At 38.7% G+C, this 17,795-nt stretch overlaps 1 protein-coding gene across 3 annotated transcripts in view; it reads left to right on the forward strand.

Annotated features, from left to right (window-relative positions):
* LOC114645594 (A disintegrin and metalloproteinase with thrombospondin motifs 14) overlaps positions 1-17,795 on the forward strand; it is a 328,718-nt gene that overhangs the window by 161,078 nt on the left and 149,845 nt on the right. For 2 of the 3 annotated variants that reach the window (XM_028793429.2, XM_051922925.1), the window contains one exon: positions 9,567-9,723. In XM_028793429.2, the coding sequence (XP_028649262.2) occupies positions 9,567-9,723 (157 nt within the window). The remainder of the gene's footprint in view (positions 1-9,566; positions 9,724-17,795) is intronic. The other variant, XM_051922924.1, reaches the window with a different exon arrangement.

A 17,795-nucleotide genomic window follows, 5' to 3' on the forward strand; every position in this document is an offset into this window, starting at 1 on the left:
ATTTAATATTACATTTGCTTTGTCTTGTATACAAATAAACGCATACAGTACAACGTAGCATATCAACGTATATGCTATAAATCAGTCCACCACAGATGATATAATTAAAATTTCACCCAGATACATCCAGTTTCTTTAGATAGATAGATAGATAGATAGATAGATAGATAGATAGATAGATAGATAGATAGATAGATAGATAGATAGATAGATAGATAGATAGATAGATCTTTATTGTCATTGTCACTTTTACAAAGGAACAACGAAATTGAAGGTGCAATTGACTCAGTGTGAGGAATAAGAGTTAAAAAGACAAAAAGACAAGAAGAGAGAGAATAATAACAAACCGAATAGTAATAAATATACAAATTGCACTTGTTGACTTAAGGTCTATATTGCACATTGGAAGAATAATATGGAGCAGTTTTATTCTGAGTTCAGGGCCATGATTGCTTTCGGATAAAAGCTGTTTTTAAGGCGGTTTGTCCTAGTTTTCATAGCTCTGTATCTCTTGCCCGATTTCAAAAGCTGGAAGAGGCAATGACCGGGATGTGATGAGTCCTGTGAAATGTCTATTGCTTTTTTTGCGGCTTCGGGAGGTGTAGATTTGTTCCAGAGTGGGGAGGGTACAACCAATTGTTCTCTCCGCTATCCTGACGACCCTGTGGAGCGCTTTCTTTTCTGAGGAAGTGCAGCTGCCGTACCACACACACAGTCTGTACGTGAGCACACTCTCGATGGAACAATGATAAAAAGCAAGGAGCAGATTTTTTGGGAGGTGGTTCTTTCTGAGAATTCTCAGAAAATACAGTCTCTGCTGCGCCTTCTTTAGCAGCTCCTTGGTGTTGGCGCTCCAGGTCAGGTCATCCTCCAGCTCCATACCCAGAAACCTGAACACCGGGACCCTCTCCACACATGCCCCGCCAATGATGAGTGGCTTGGTGTCAGTTTTGTTTTTCCTAAAGTCAATAACAAGCTCCTTTGTTTTGTTTTTTTTTTTTTTTTTTTTTTTTTTTTTTTTTTTTTTTATACAATCAGGGGGAGCAAGACAAGATCAAAAGGTAATCTGCAGTGATTGCTGATTTTCCTAATGTCATTGGTGTAATTGACTGAACACAAGTTGTGAGAAAGGTGTCATCACAGAATTAATTTGTTTTCGTAAATGGAAAGCACTTTCACTCCATTAACATCCAACTAATATGTGACGCTCAAATGCGTCTATCTAACATTTGTGCAAGGTGGCCTGGCTCAACCCCATGATTCCTTTATTTTATCAAACAGTAGTGTGGGACACAAACTGCAGGGTCATGCTGTATGTGATGGTTGGCTTCTTGGTAAGTAAGCCTAACTGATAGGAGTACAATTAAGTTCAGTACCTTAAAGACAACTTGTATAATCTTCATTTCAGGTGATATTTTGTACCCTCTCAGAGACTGACTCCTCACACCACTCACCAACAAACACCACAGGAGAGGAGATATAATGAAAGGCACTCCTCCACACAATCAGTGATTGAATGGATCATCGATTCATTAAAAGGCAGATGGGATTCATCAGGTGGCACACATCCTATACAACCCCTCAATGGTTTGCCACGTAACGTAGAGCAGAAACATGGACGGCCTCTGTCACCTGAGAGAGGCCAAGATGAGCAAATCGATGACCCTGTCCCTCAGAACTTTAATGCAATGGCAATTCTGAGATATTTACATGTTGGGCATTGAATGTAATGAGAATAAAGTACTGAAAGTATTACAACATAAAATATTTTAGTCAAGTAAATGTCTATTTTTTCACAAATTCAGTGCAGATTTTCTTAATATCTTAACAGCTCTGCGCAGACAACCTGCATCAGGGTGCGCTACATTTGACATAAGGCATAAATAGTCTGAACCAATTCTTATTGTGTCTGCAGCAACTCATCAGTCAAAATATGCACCATGGATGATGGCACATTGCTCTTTCTCTGTCTACTTGGCAAATTGCAGTCTGTGAAATGATAAAGTAAACAAACATATAAGGGCATATGTTGGTCATGTACATTCAAAATTAATTGGCATAATTATGCTGTGCTTCATTTGGCCATGATTAACATAGTAGCCCAATCTCACTTACATCATCTTGATGCATTATATCAGAATCCCCATCACAGTCTGGCAGAAGGCCACTGATGACTGTTTCCTCTATGACAGCTCCACTCATTGGTCAAAGGGACTAAGGTCAGGTGTACCAGTAGCACACACACTATGCAATTCTTATTTTCACTTCAATTTGTGTATCTGACCCCTTTTTCTTCTTTTCAGCAACAGAGTGCTGCTCTGATGTAGTATTTACTGCTGCTGTCATTTGTTCCCATGCTTGATTTTTTCTTTTGTTGAGGACTCCTATAGTGAGACTGGCAAACACAATGTGTTTACAATTCTACACTTTGGTCAATAATAATAATTAAAGTGCACATTCGCTGAAGTTTTTCTTGTTCTTCCTTTTTTCCTTTGTTCTTCCATGGTTTGTAATACAGACCTCTCTCAGGAACATAAGCAAATTTGCATGGTTATTAGGTCATACATATTCACAAAGGTATTTTTAATCCATACATAGCATTACAGTAATCCCTCCTCCATCGCGGGGGTTGCGTTCCAGAGCCACCCGCGAAATAAGAAAACCCGCAAAGTAGAAACCATATGTTTATATGGTTATTTTTATATTGTCATGCTTGGGTCACAGATTTGCGCAGAAACACAGGAGGTTGTAGAGAGACAGGAACGTTATTCAAACACTGCAAACAAACATTTGTCTCTTTTTCAAAAGTTTAAACTGTGCTCCATGACAAGACAGAGATGACAGTTCCGTCTCACAATTAAAAGAATGCAAACATATCTTCCTCTTCAAAGGAGTGCGCGTCAGGAGCAGATGTCAGAGAGATAGAGAAGAGCAAACAAATCAATAGGGCTGTTTGGCTTTTAAGTATGCAAAGCACCGCGGCACAAAGCTGTTGAAGGCGGCAGCTCACACCCCCCTCCGTCAGGAGCAGAGAGAGATAGAGAGAGACAGAGTTTGTTTTTCAATCAAAAATCAATACGTGCCCTTCGAGCTTTTAAGTATGCGAAGCACCGTGCAGCATGTCGTTTCAGGAAGCAGCTGCACAAAAGATAGCAATGTGAAGATAATCTTTCAGCATTTTTAGACGAGCGTCCATATCACATTTTCCTTATGAGCAACACTGTTTAATTAGCTGTTTCATTTTTTTGCTTCACTTACTCTGTAGGAAAGAGCAGTAGTTACATTTGTAAGAAATTTAGAAATTATTATATTTTGCCATAGTTTTAAATTCTTAATTATTTGTTGTTTTCCTATTTGTTCACCTTTTTCTCTGGTGTTTCCTCCCATAATTGTAATCTAACTATGACAATGACAAGTACTGAAAGGATGAAGATATTTATAGTTAAATAATCAGGAAAGTGTAATGAAAATTACGGTGATGATGATCAAAATCTTTCAAACCATGTTAAAAAAAACAGTAAATTATCCACAAGTAACATGCACAAGTAGCATGCATCTAGCAAACCCAGTTTTGTAATTTATGAACTGATGCCAAAATATAGAAACTGGGAAAAACACTTGCTTAATTAAGGTAGGAGTTCAATTAAAAGCAGATGTTGGTTGGGATGAAAACCTGGAGGCACAGTAGTTTCCCAATAATGATCTTGAGAACCTCTGGTATAGATGGTGAGCTGCTTGGGAACCAATCCCGGGCAGGGCGCCAACCCACCGCAGGACACACACACCAAGCACACACTAGGGCCAATTTAGAATCGCCAATCGACGTAACCTGCATGTCTTTGGACTGTGGGAGGAAACCGAAGTACCCGGAGGAAACCCACGCAGACATGGGGAGAACATGCAGACTCCACGCAGGCAGGACCCAGGAAGCGAACCCGGGTCTCCTAACTGCGAGGCAGCAGCGCTACCACTGCGCCACCGTGTCGCCCCCATCAATGATATAGCAGTATACAATTTACTAAGTAAGAATTACAGTAATTCACAATCATGTCTGGATTGAACATGAGCACCTGTGTATGTAAAAAAGTGTTGAAGAAAGCATGTTTGTTTATTAGAATAGTTCTTGATCATTAATTCCATTGGCTCATTTGTGAATCTTCTCCATGTGCACACACATGTTAAGAAAGTTGGATATAGTATTAGACATGTTCCTCATCGACTTTAAATTTATTTTATAGAGCATGTATCAGGCAACCTCTTGGCTGTTATATATAAATATCTATATAATACACTGATTGTATCAGAGCAATATAAAAGTCTCCTTGCATACCACACATTGAGAAGCACTACTTTAACCTTCCAATTCATTTTCTTAACATAAAATTGTAGGTAACATCAGCCACCCTGTTAGCTACCTAAATTAACCTATTCATAAAGTGTTACCAGATGGATTAACCATTACTCACTGCATGCCAATATGTGGGATACTCAGTCAATTGGCTCTGAAACACCACAGCCCTTTTCCTTACTAGAGCTACTTGTAAGGGAAAGCTTCACAAATTTGTACACATTTTAAGAACACAATTCTGTTTCAACAGAATATTCCTACAGTGTTTCATTGGTTGGTAGACTTGACTTCCTTGTTTAATAGTTATAAGCATTGTACTAGTGGTGGCATCATTGTCTTTTGTATTTTTAACTGTTTTCGCAGTAGCTGGTTAAAAGGAAGCAGTTACAAACAGAGTGTCTATGCAGTCAACCTGTAAAACTGGGAGAAAGAGAAGTAGTTTACAAAATAGAAAATCACAACAGTAGATAAAATTGAAATGTCAAAGAAAAAATTTAGTGTAATAGTGACTAAACTACTGTATATGTTAAATTATTATGAACATTGTTTGTTTTTTTGGGGACACTTTTTGCCATTTTGTTTTAAGGAACAAAATTGTTTAACTTTTTTTTTAATTATTAGCCTTTGCCCCTGAGTATTTCTGACACTGCCCCATTAGCACATATGGTATCTCCCAAAAATATCTGTATTGTACACTGGTGATATTCTTCTCTTTCATAGTTAATAGTGCCACACTTTCAGATCTCCCTTGTATTTTTAATCTGTTTAATTCATGTGAAGCTTTCTTGGGCTACAAAATTAATTGGTCCAAATCTGTCCTTCTTCCATTAATTTGCCATTGCAAAAACTCTGATCTACCCAAATCCATTCCATTTACCATCATACAGTATTTATATACCTATGTATTTTTTTTCTGTAAGTTGGGGAAGGACATTGTCACTTTTAACCACTGTTGTGTCTTTCAGAATGTTAAAGAATCCATCTACTCTTGGTCTCAATTTCCTTTTTCGTTTTGCTCCAGAATACTTATTAATAAAATTAATATATTTCACCACACAATTTTTGTTAGTTCCCTGTATCCATTTATTCCCCTCCTCAAATATGTGTCTGAAATGAGATCCTTCTCTCTCACTTTTCTTTGAAACGTTAACACACCTAACACTATAAGCACCGTACCTTAATCCGCAAGAGACTGGATGGGGCATGTCTCTATAAGACCTAGAGCTATACCACCAGGCTTTAATCCTCTGTTCCACCTGGATTTGATCAATCCTGACAATCCACCATCATGGTTCAAACTTAATTTAGTTTCCCTATTCATATTTATATGTTTCTGTTCTAGTGTTCATTTCTTTAAAACTGAAGACCCACTTTTTCAGTCTTAGTGTATTCCTTGCACTTTTAATGATATGGCAGTGGGTAGAAAAGGAAGTCAAATAAAGTTTATTAGCATGTTTACACAGTACAATCAAATTCATAGTTGCATGTCTTGTCAGAACAACTGAAAAAAACACAATTCCAAAAAAAATAAATAAAGTATACTAAGCATGTAACTTATTGTCTTGTTCTGGGCTCTGAATTGCACAAATTAAAATAATAAACAGTACTTTTTAAGAACACACTTTTTCACACTTTTTTTTCCACAAAAAATAAAGCATGAAACAACTAATCTTCAATATAACCTGACTCAATTACAGTCTTATCAGACTTCACTAGAAAGCAGTGGAATTGCCACATTCAAGACTGAGTAGAAAGGTAGAAGTCCCATAGCCAGGTGAAAGGTTAACACAGTGAGAGAGACACTTTTAAAGAAACTTATTACTGTTAAATGTGAGAGTTGCATGTTAAGGCAGTTGATCCAGCATCTCTGTGATTAATGTTTGTAAGAAAGTGTTTTCTTTGTAACTAAATCCTGTCTAGAAAGTGAAGGTGCAGCATTTTTCATCTCATACTTCACAGTTCACAAGATTTATATAATTATATAAAATATTTACCATATGTATTTACCAGTATTACAGTATATATTTATACACATTGTTTGTTATAGTACTACAGGTGCTGGTCATAAAATTAGAATATCATGACAAAGTTGATTTATTTCAGTAATTCCATTCAAAAAGTGAAACGTGTATATTAGATTCATTCATTACGCACAGACTGATGTATTTCAAATGTTTATTTCTTTTAATGTTGATGATTATAACTGACAACTAATGAAAGTCCCAAATTCAGCATCTCGGAAAATTAGAATATTGTGAAAAGGTTCAATATTGAAGACACCTGGTGCCACACTCTCATCAGCTAATTAACTCAAAACACCTGCAAAAGCCTTTAAATGGTCTCTCAGTCTAGTTCTGTAGGCTACACAATCATGGGGAAGCCTGCTGACTTGACAGTTGTCCAAAAGACGACCATTGACACCTTGCACAAGGAGGGCAAGACACAAAAGGTCATTGCTAAAGAGGCTGGCTGTTCTCAGAGCTCTGTGTCCAAGCACATTAATAGAGAGGCGAAGGGAAGGACAAGATGTGGTAGAAAAAAGTGTACAAGCAATAAGGATAACCACACCCTGGAGAGGATTGTGAAACAAAACCCATTCAAAAATGTGGGGGAGATTCACAAAGAGTGGACTGCAGCTGGAGTCAGTGCTTCAAGAACCACCACGCACAGACGTATGCAAGACATGGGTTTCAGTTGTCGCATTCCTTGTGTCAAGCCACTCTTGAACAAGAGACAGCGTCAGAAGCGTCTCGCCTGGGCTAAAGACAAAAAGGACTGGACTGCTGCTTTCTGATGAAAGTAAATTTTGCATTTCCTTTGGAAATCAAGGTCCCAGAGTCTGGAGGAAGAAAGGAGAAGCACAGAATCACAGTTTGCGTCTGTACTTGTGCTGTTACTTAGAGAGTCAGATGGGGGGAGGGGTGATGTTAGAGCACGTGAGCTCATTCAGTGCAGCAGGAACAACGCACATGTTGATGTTTTTTTTCTTTCAGTACATGTGCCTTCCCTGTTTATTTATATATCTCTGCCTGTCTGTCTCTCTATTACGCAGTGCTCTGTCTGTCTGTCTGTTATGGATCTTAAAAATAACAGTTTTAGGGACAGTTGTTCATGTTAATTGCAGTCTCAATTGTTAAAAAAAATATTTTAAAAGGAGCATCCCATATGAAAATATAACGATCTCATTAACTGACAGTGCATACCAATTTATAAATTTTATGTCCGTTTGAGGTTAAAAAGAAAAAAAAAAAAGCAACACTTTATCCCCAGCGGGGAATCGAACTCAGGTCTATGAGGCACGGCAAAGCAGCTGTGCTTTAAGAAGCAAAACTTAGCGCGCTACGCCACGGAAACTGTTGTATCCTCCTTGCAGTTTTTGTGAAAGTGTTTATTTGATCTTTGGAACTCAGGCTTTACACATTCTATAGTTTATGCTTACATTTTGTAACATTTATTACTAAAATATGAAAAAGTTTCTGTTTTAACAATGTGTTTACACAGATGACTGTAGAAACGGAACACGCATGAAATGCGTGTGTTCCAAATAACGATCTATTATTTCCAGTCTAACACTCCACTTCACTCCCAGATAATCAATCAAGGCATGAGCTGGGAAAACTTCGCGCACGTTCTAAGTCGGTGGGGGGATGGAATAGCCGGCTGCTGGCAGCTTGTCTTTTATCAGCACATTTAGAGGACAAAGGATGCTGGCAGAGAGGTGTGAACGGATTTAAGAAGCGATTTAAGGTGGGCCGGATCTATGAGTTTTTTCGTAGGCTCTGGTAATTCTAGTGTTAAGAACTCAGGTGAATATCATCCACTCCCGTAGCCTTGCCACCAAGGAGTTTTTTTAATTAGCTCAGTGACTTCAGTTCCAGTGATGGGTGAGTCCTCCTCCGTGTCTCCTGACTCTGCTTCCTCAAAATAAAGTGTGTCAATAGGATTTAGGTGGTCCTCAAATTGCTTCATCCACCACCCAAATATATCTCCAAGTGAGGTCAACCTCAGCACTCAATAGAAACACTCTTATAGAAGCACTCCATTCCTTCTATAAATTGCATGGTTAGAGTACTGTTTCTCTCTCTTGAGTTGTCTGACAGTTTGCCAGAATCACTTCAAGGCCAACTGAAAATCATTTTCTATATTCTCACTGAACTCTTCCCACGCCCGAGTTTTTGCTTATGCAACTGCCATCACCATGATCTGTTTGGCCTGTCAGTTCCTGACAACTGCCTCTGGGGTCCCACAAGCTATCCAAGCTAGAGATGGCTCCTTGAGGATTACTGCCATGACAGGCACCAGTGACCTTGCATCCACAGCTTTGTGCAACCGCCTTGGCAATGAAGTTATAGAAAATGTTCCGTTCGGGTCCAATGTCCACAGCCTCCCTCAGAATGCAAAAGAAATTCATCTGGAGGTGCGAGTTCCAGATGGGGATGTCTGGCAAATGTTCCCAGCACACCCTCACTATACTGTTGGGTCTGCCAGGTCTGTCTGGAATCTTCACACACCATCTGATCCAACTCACAACCATGTAGTGATCAGTTGACTGCTCTGCTTCATTCTTCATCTTAGTATCTAAGACATACGGTTGTAGATCTGATGACATGACTACGAAATGGATCGCTGGCCTAGGGCACTCTGGTGCCAAATGCGCAAACAGTGGCTAGAATGGAATTTAAAACATATTTGAAATTACATTTAAAATAATACCTTACAAGCTGTCATAAAACGAGTATTGTATAATATATGTAAGTAAGTGTGCAAAGAAACACAGTACAGATTTAAAAGGAAAAGAAGTGTTGCTTACTTAAAACAGTTGAGAAAACATCTGCAATATGTTTAAAAAAGATTGTTTAAGTATTCAGTTTTATTTTAATTTCCTGTAATTATGATATTTTTGTTTCTTATCAGTGTTCTTTTACGTAACATTAAAAGAGTAAAACATATTTAAAAAGTCACCTGTTTAATACATGTGATGAAGATCTCAAGAATTCATACCATTCTTTACCAGACTGAACAGTTATATTAGAATGTTGAAATGGTATGATACAATAAGTTTAAAGAAAAAGAACAATTTCATGTTTTATTTTCTGAACTGGCCTGCTAATATTTATTTCTTTTTATTCACATGCAAAATTGGTAATATTGCAGTTTACTGTTATTTCCTATTTCATAAATTTTACCAGTTTTCATTTATTTTTGTTTCTGCTTATAGTCAGTCAGCCTTATTGAAAGAGGGAATCCTTCCAGAAGTCTTGAGCAGGTTTGCCGTTGGGCACACTCACAACAGCGGGTAGACCCTGATCATTCAGAATACCATGATCATGCTATCTTTCTCACAAGACAAGATTTTGGACCTGCAGGTATGCAAGGTACTGTATTTTTCTCGATCGAGGCCTGTGCAGTATAAAGGATTCGGTGCTGATTAGAATATGCCTCAGTTCACGATGGTTGGTGTCAAGTCATACTCAGGTAAGGTTTCTGGAAAGCTATGCTAAATATTGCAGTGTGAACTTGACTTAGAGAGAACGAACAATAGTTTAAATGGCACATTTCTGCAGGTATTTTTCCATCACCTTGCTGACTGGGCATTGGTGCCAACCTCAAAAGAACTATGTATATTGAAATGGAAGGTTTTGGCATGTCATGGAAAAAGGAAATATTTAAAAAAATATAACTTGTATGTGTCTATATATATATATATATATATATATATATATATATATATTATATATATATATATATATATATATATATATATATATGCACACTATAATATATATGTATATATATATAGCAAGAAATTCACAAAGGGAGAAAATGAATTACGTATCTTAAAGTAGTCTTTTATTCTTGTGCTTTCATCACCTATCAGGTGTCATCATCAGAGGAAAATAATTAGAAAATGATTTTACTTTCAAGTTGTCAGAACAATTTACGTGTTACTGTCTTTTTTTGACCACAACCTAAGCATAAGAAAGCATTGTCAATAAAACTCTTATGATATGTGATTTATAAATTCTACTTTAGAAATTTAAGAAAGTGTTAAAATTATACTTTGTTAATACTATTTTCCTAATTTAATTTATATTTTTGTCATCTGGTCCTAAAATCTTGTTTTTTATTTAGACACAACAACTAATCTTTGATTTTTGATTTGCTTGTTTAAATACTTGTTTGTTTATGATGTCTAATTCAGTGTATGTATATATATATATATATATTCATTGCATTCGTAGTCTGTGTCACAATCTGATTGTATGGGTGGTTACCTACCAGGTAACGCTTGTGGTTGGTCAGCAAGTCAGCTAACATCCGCCACGGTGCCCTCATTTCAGTTGCGAGAAGCAGATCTTAGAATGGTTGAAATAGTTTACTGTCAAATAATGCAAAGAGTACGCGACACGTGTTTCGCCCTAATTCTGGGCTCATCAGGCTTACATATTCACTGCACCCCCCTCTCAGGGAATTGAACCTCGGACGTCAGCGCCAGAGGCGAAGCCTCTAATGTTGCGCCACGGCGTGTGGTTCATTCATTTGACAGCATGTAGATCGGGGTAATTACATTCATTGCATTCGTAGTCTGTGTCACAATCTTGATTGTATGGGTGGTTACCTACCAGGTAACGCTTGTGGTTACGCCTGATGAGCCCAGAATTAGGGCGAAACACGTGTCGCGTACTCTTTTGCGACTTTTGACAGTAAACTATTTCAACCATTCTATGATCTGCTTCTCGCAACTGAAATGAGGGCACCGTGGCGGATGTTAGCTGACTAGCTGACCAACCACAAGCGTTACCTGGTAGGTACCCACCCATACAATAAGATTGTGACACAGACTACGAATGCAATGAATGTAATTACCCCGATCTACATGCTGTCAAATGAATGAACTACACGCCGTGGCGCAACGTTAGAGGCTTCGCCGCTGACGTCCGAGGTTCAATTCCCCGAGAGGGTGGTGCAGTGAGTGTGTACGCCTGATGAGCCCAGAATTAGGGTGAAACGCGTGTCGTGTACTCTTTGCATTATTTGACAGTAAACTATTTCAACCATATATATATATATATATATATGTATGTATGTATATATATATATATATATGTATATTAATTCTGATAAGATCAAAAACACAATTTCAGTTTACTCAACTTGTACTTGTGCCACCAAAACATTTAAGTGTAAGTTAATAAAGTTATAAACAATTTTCAGTGCTATTCAGTTCCTTAAAGTGTACGCTGCTATCTGCCTTATAGCTGCCTATAATAAACATTTAATAATAATAATTCTTTACATTTATATAGCACGTTTCTCAGTACTCCATGCAGAGAGGATACTACCACTGCACCACCTGCGTTTGATCTTATCATGGCCAAAGATTTGTGAACTTCCTTAAGCCAGTATAGGAAGAGAAGAGGATTTTAACTTGGTTTATTAATTATCAGTTTTGCCTTTGGCAATGGCAGTAATTAATTTAATAATATGGAAAGGCTTATACTCTGTTTTCCTTACGTTTCTCTGTAGGAAGCGGTCTCTTGCCGTTAGGCTTATAATAAGGTAAATGAAACACACTCATTTTAAGAAATGGAATGATTCAATTTATTGATAAGCACAATGATTAAACAAATAGGATAACTGCGTATATATTGACATAGAAGACAAGATACAAGACAGAGAAACGTATAACAGAGAAGACTGGCTGTTTACTTGCTATTTAGAGTTCTAGTTTATTTTGGCACAGATTAACAGTTTTACGATACCAAGTGTTTAAGGATGATGTCCGATGTTAAATGGAGTTGTTGTAGTTGTTGCTCAGAGTTCAAGTGGAGGATTTTTTTTGTGTTGTGCAACCTTTACTTTGCTACGTGGTCCTTTATTTATGGTGAATAAAACTACATTTGAATGATATTTTTATTCAGTTTTATTCTTGTATTCTTGAATAAAAAATTGTCCAAATGACATGTTGATGTGAATGTCTGTGTGTGAGGAAAAGTAACATCCACCATAGATACTGCTGTGTCTGTTTGCTCAACAAGGCACCAAGCAAAAATGAGTGAGGTGCGTTTCTGTGTCTGCTTTTATCCAATCAGCGCTAACTTTTACAAGTACCATAAATTTACAGCAGCTGTTACAGACTCAAATCAAATGTATGTTTTTATTATATAATAGTAACAATAATAGCAGCTCACTACTCAAAATGGTAAAATGAGAGGAGGACTTGAGATCAAACCTGTTGATTATGAGGCAGCAGTCAGTTTTTACACAATAATATGTAAATTGAACAATTTCTTTTCTTCGGTTTTATTCTTGAATAAAAGCGCACTTGTTTTGTTATAACTTTTGTGAAAGTGTTTATTTGATCGTTAGGCTTCAGTCTTCACACATTATACACTTCACGTCAACATTTTGTCAATTATTACTATAACATGAAAAACGTTTCTGTTTTAGTTGTGTTCAGCATTTCTTACCTCACATTTCCTGTCATCCTATATTAACACAGACTGTTGTAGACACAGAACACACATGAAATGTATGTATTCCAAATAACAATATATTATATACCCTATACAATTCCAGACACCTTACTCCCAGATAAACAGACTTCAGCTCATGAGAATTTTGTGTCTGACTTGACTTTAGCAGCCTCAGTTGGTAATGGGATAGTAGGCTACTTGCTGCCAGTGCTGGTTAACACTTTTGCAAAAATAAAGATGCTGTTGAGGAGGTGCAAAGGAATTTAAGGTGGCCAGGCATTGCAAATATTTTTGTAAGCTTCATAGACTCTAGTGTTAATGCAATCTTAGAAAGTGAGAGGATGCTTAAGGAGTAGGGAAAAAGTGTACTGGTACAGATTTTTAAGATTAAGGAGAATATGCAGAGCAGTAGTAACTATAGAAGTATAAAATTGATGAGCCACAAAATGAAGTTATTGGAAAGAGTAGTGGAAGGTAGGTTAAGAAGAAAGGTGATGATTAGTGAGCAGTAGTATTGTTCCATGCCAGGAAAGAGCACCACAGATGCAGTGTTTGTTGTGTGGGTGTTGATGGAAAAGTATAGAGAAGGACAGAAGGAGTTGCATTGTGTCTTTGTGGACTTAGAGAAAACATCTGACAGAGTGCCTAGAAAGGAGTTTTGGTTTTGTATGAGGGAGTCGGAAAGGGCAGAGAAGTATTAAAGAGGTACAGGATATGTACAAGGGAAGTGTGACAGTGGTGAGGTCTGCAGTAGGAGTGACGGATGCATTGAAGGTAGAGGTGGGATTACATCAGGGATCAGCTCTGAGTCCTTTCTTATTTACAGTAGTGATGAATAGGTTCACAGATTAGACAGGAGTCCCTGTAGATTATGATGTTTGTGGATGATTGTGATCTGTGGCGAGAGTAGGGAGCAGATCGAGGAGACCCTAGAAAGGTGGAGATATGCTCTAGAGAGGAGAGGAATGAAGGTCACTCAGAACAAAACAAAATACAGTAATCCCTTGCTACTTCGCGGTTCACTTTTCGCGGATTCACGACTTCGCGGATTTTATATGTAAGCATATCTAAATATATAACGCGGATTTTTCGCTGCTTCGCGAGTTTCTCCGGACAATGGGTCTTTTTACTTCTGGTATTTGCTTCCTCAGTTGGTTTGCCCAGTTGATTTCATACAAGAGATGCTATTGGCGGATGGCTGAGAAGCTACCCAATCAGAGCACGCAGTTAAGTTCCTGTGTGCTGCTGATTGGTTCAGCGATGGAGTGCTGCATTAACCAGGAAGTCTCATCTCACTCATTCAGCATTAACGTGCTCTTGCTACTGCATTCAGGGGATTATCACCTTCATCGTCATCATTTTTACTGCGCAGCATATTCATCACCATCATCACGTCATATATAGCTACGTGTACTTCACTATACAGTAAGTGTAAACTTATCTACCAATTTCATATTGCTTAGCAGTTGTCCCTGTTATTAATAGAGTAAAGGGTGGGTTGTAAACAATACAGGGAGGGTTTAAAAATGTCCAAATACACGTTAAATAATTAAATAAATATGGTGTCCCTACTTCGCGGAAATTCAGTTATCGCGGTCGGCCTTGGAACCTATCTCCCGCGATAAGTGAGGGATTACTGTACATGTGTATGAATTAGAGGGAGATAAGAGAAATGGCGAGGATGCAGGGATGAGTTTAAATACCTGGGATCAACAGTACAGAGTAACGGAGAGTGGGGAAGAGAAGTGAAGAAGAGAGTGCAGGCAGGGTGGAGTGGGTGGAGAAGACTATCAGGAGTGATTTGTGACAGACAGTTACTAGTAAGAAAGGGAATGTCTATAAGACTGTAGTGAGACCAGCTGTGTTATATGGCTTGGAGACAGTGGCACTAACCAAAAAACAGGAGACGGAGCTGAAGATGGCAGAATTAAAGATGTTAATATTTGTGTTGGGTGTGACAAGGATGGACAGGATTAGAAATGAATGTATTAGAGGGTCAGCTCAGGTTGGGAGACAAAGTCAGAGAGGCGAGATTGCATTGGTTTGGACATATGCAGAGGAGAGATGCTGGATATTTTGGGAGAAGGATGCTAAGGATGGAGCTGTCATGTAAAAAAAAAGAGGAAGGCCTTAGAGGAGGTTTATGAATGTGGTGAGAGAGGACATGCAGGTGGTGGGTGTAACGGAACAAGATGCAGAGGACAGGAAGATATGGAAAAAGATGATCCGCTGTGGTCACCCCTAATGGAAGCAGCTGAAAGAAGATGAAGAAGAAGATCCTCAAAAAAAGTGTGATACTAGTGAATATGGGTTTTTGCATGCAGGGGGGTAAATGTTCCCTGCTTTCTGTCCAGTGCTGCCAGCATATAGTTTTGCACCTTGCAACATTATACCAGATCATTGGGTCAGAAAGTAGATGGGTGAAAGAAATATGTACAACCCCAATTCCAATAAAGTTGGGACGTTGTGTAAAACGTAAATACAATGATTTGCAATTCCTTTTCAACCTATATTCAATTGAATACACTACAAAGACAAGATATCGAATGTTCAAACTGATAAACTTTATTGTTGTTTTGCAAATCTTCACTCATTTTGAATTTCATGCCTGCAACACGTTCCAAAAAAGCTGGGACAGGGGCATGTTTACCACTGTGTTATATCACCTTTCCTTTTAACAACACTCAATAAGCGTTTGGGAACTGAGGACACTAATTGTTGAAGCTGTGTAGGTGGAATTCTTTCCCATTGTTGCTTGATGTACAACTTCAGTTGCTCAACAGTCTGAGGTCTCCATTGTCGTATTTTGCGCTTCATAATGAGCCACACATTTTCAATGGGAGAAAGGTCTGGACTGCAGGCAGGCCAGTCTAGTACCCGCACTCTTTTACTACGAAGCCACGCTGTTGTAACACATACAAAATGTGGCTTCACATGGTCCTGCTGAAATAAGCAGGGACGTCCCTGAAAAAGACGTTGCTTGGATGGCAGCATATGTTGCTCCAAAACCTGTATGTACCTTTCAGCATTAATGGTGCCTTCACAGATGTGCAAGTTACCCATGCCATGGGCACTAACACACCCCCATACCATCACAGATGCTGGCTTTTGAACTTTGCGCTGATAACAATCCGGATGGTCCTTTTCCTCTTTTGCCCGGAGGACACAACGTCCATGATTTCCAAAAACAATTTGAAATGCGGACTCATCAGACCACAGCACACTTTTCCACTTTGCGTCAGTCCATCTCAGATGAGCTCGGGCCCAGAGAAGCCAGCGGCTTTTCTGGGTGTTGTTGATATATGGCTTTCGCTTTGCATGGTAGAGTTTTAACTTGCACTTGTAGATGTAGCAACGAACTGTGTTAATTGACAATGGTTTTCTGAAGTATTCCTGAGCCCACATGGTAATATCCTTTACAGAATGATGTCGGTTTTTAATGCAGTGCCGCCTGAGGGATCGAAGGTCACGGGCATCCAGTGTTGGTATTCGGCCTTGCCGCTTACGTGCAGAAATTTCTACAGATTCTCTGAATCTTTTGATGATATTATGGACAGTAGATGATGAAATCCCTAGATTCCTTGCAATTGTACGTTGAGAAACGTTGTTCTTAAACTTCTGGACTATTTGCCCACGCAGTTGTTCACAAAGTGGTGAACCTCGCCCCATCCTTGCTTGTGAACAACTGAGCCTTTTGGGGATGCTCCTTTTATACCCAATCATGACAAACACCTATTTCCAATTAACCTGTTCACCTGTGGAATGTTCAAAACAGGTGTTTTTTGAACATTCCTCAACTTTCTCAGTCTTTTGCTGCCCCTGTCCCAGCTTTTTTGGAATGTGTTGCAGGCATCAAATTCAAAATGAGTGAAGATTTGCAAAACAACAATAAATTTTATCAGTTTGAACATTTGATATCTTGTCTTTGTAGTGTATTCAGTTGAATATAGGTTGAAAAGGATTTGCAAATCATTGTATTCTGCTTTTATTTACGTTTTACACAACGTCCCAACTTCATTGGAATTGGAGTTGTACATTACAGTACTGGGCATCAAGGTGGCACAGTGGTAGGGCTGCTGCCTTACAGTAAGGAGACCAGGGTTTGCGTCCCAGATCCACTCTGCATGAAATTGACATGTTCTGCCCATACCTGCGTGGGTTTCCTCCAGGTGCTCCAGCTTCCTTTCACAGTCCAAAGACATGCAGTTTAGGTGAATTGGCAATTCTAAATTGGCCCTAGTGTGTGCTTAGTGTGTGTGTGCCATGCAATGGACTGGCATCCTGTCCAGGGTTTGTTCTCCACCTTGTACCCTATGGTAGCTGGACTAGGCTCCAGCAGACACCCACAACCCTGTTCAGGAAAAGCAGGTTTGGAAATGACTGCCTGACATTATAGTACAGAAGCTTATACCCGCCACTGAATAAAACAAATTGTGTGAATAACAATAATGACTGCATTATTTCACACATACATTGCTTGCTTACTGTTGGTACCACTGTATGCCTGATTTGTGTTGTGGGGCATATATAAAGTGATTAAGCATGCATGTAATGGACAATCCATAGCCATAAACTTTTCCCAGCAGTTGGCAACCCAAGGCTCCTGAACTATATAGAGCTGATTGGTGTGTTGACAACTGCTGGTCAAATAGTATGTTGACAACAGACAGACAGACAGACAGACAGGCAGGCAGGCAGGCAGGCAGGCAGGCAGGCAGGCAGGCAGGCAGGCAGGCAGGCAGATAGATAGATAGATAGATAGATAGATAGATAGATAGATAGATAGATAGATAGATAGATAGATAGATAGATAGATAGATAGATAGATAGATAGATAGATAGATAGATAGATAGGGATTAATAAAGTATCTATCTATCTATCTAAGGGGAAATTCACATACTCCAGCAGCAGCATACTGGTAAAAACAATATTAATTAAAGAGCAATAAAAACGCAGTGCAAGTTTTAAA

The sequence above is a fragment of the Erpetoichthys calabaricus genome, chromosome 2 (assembly GCF_900747795.2).
Source record: "Erpetoichthys calabaricus chromosome 2, fErpCal1.3, whole genome shotgun sequence".
Lineage (NCBI taxonomy): Eukaryota > Metazoa > Chordata > Cladistia > Polypteriformes > Polypteridae > Erpetoichthys > Erpetoichthys calabaricus.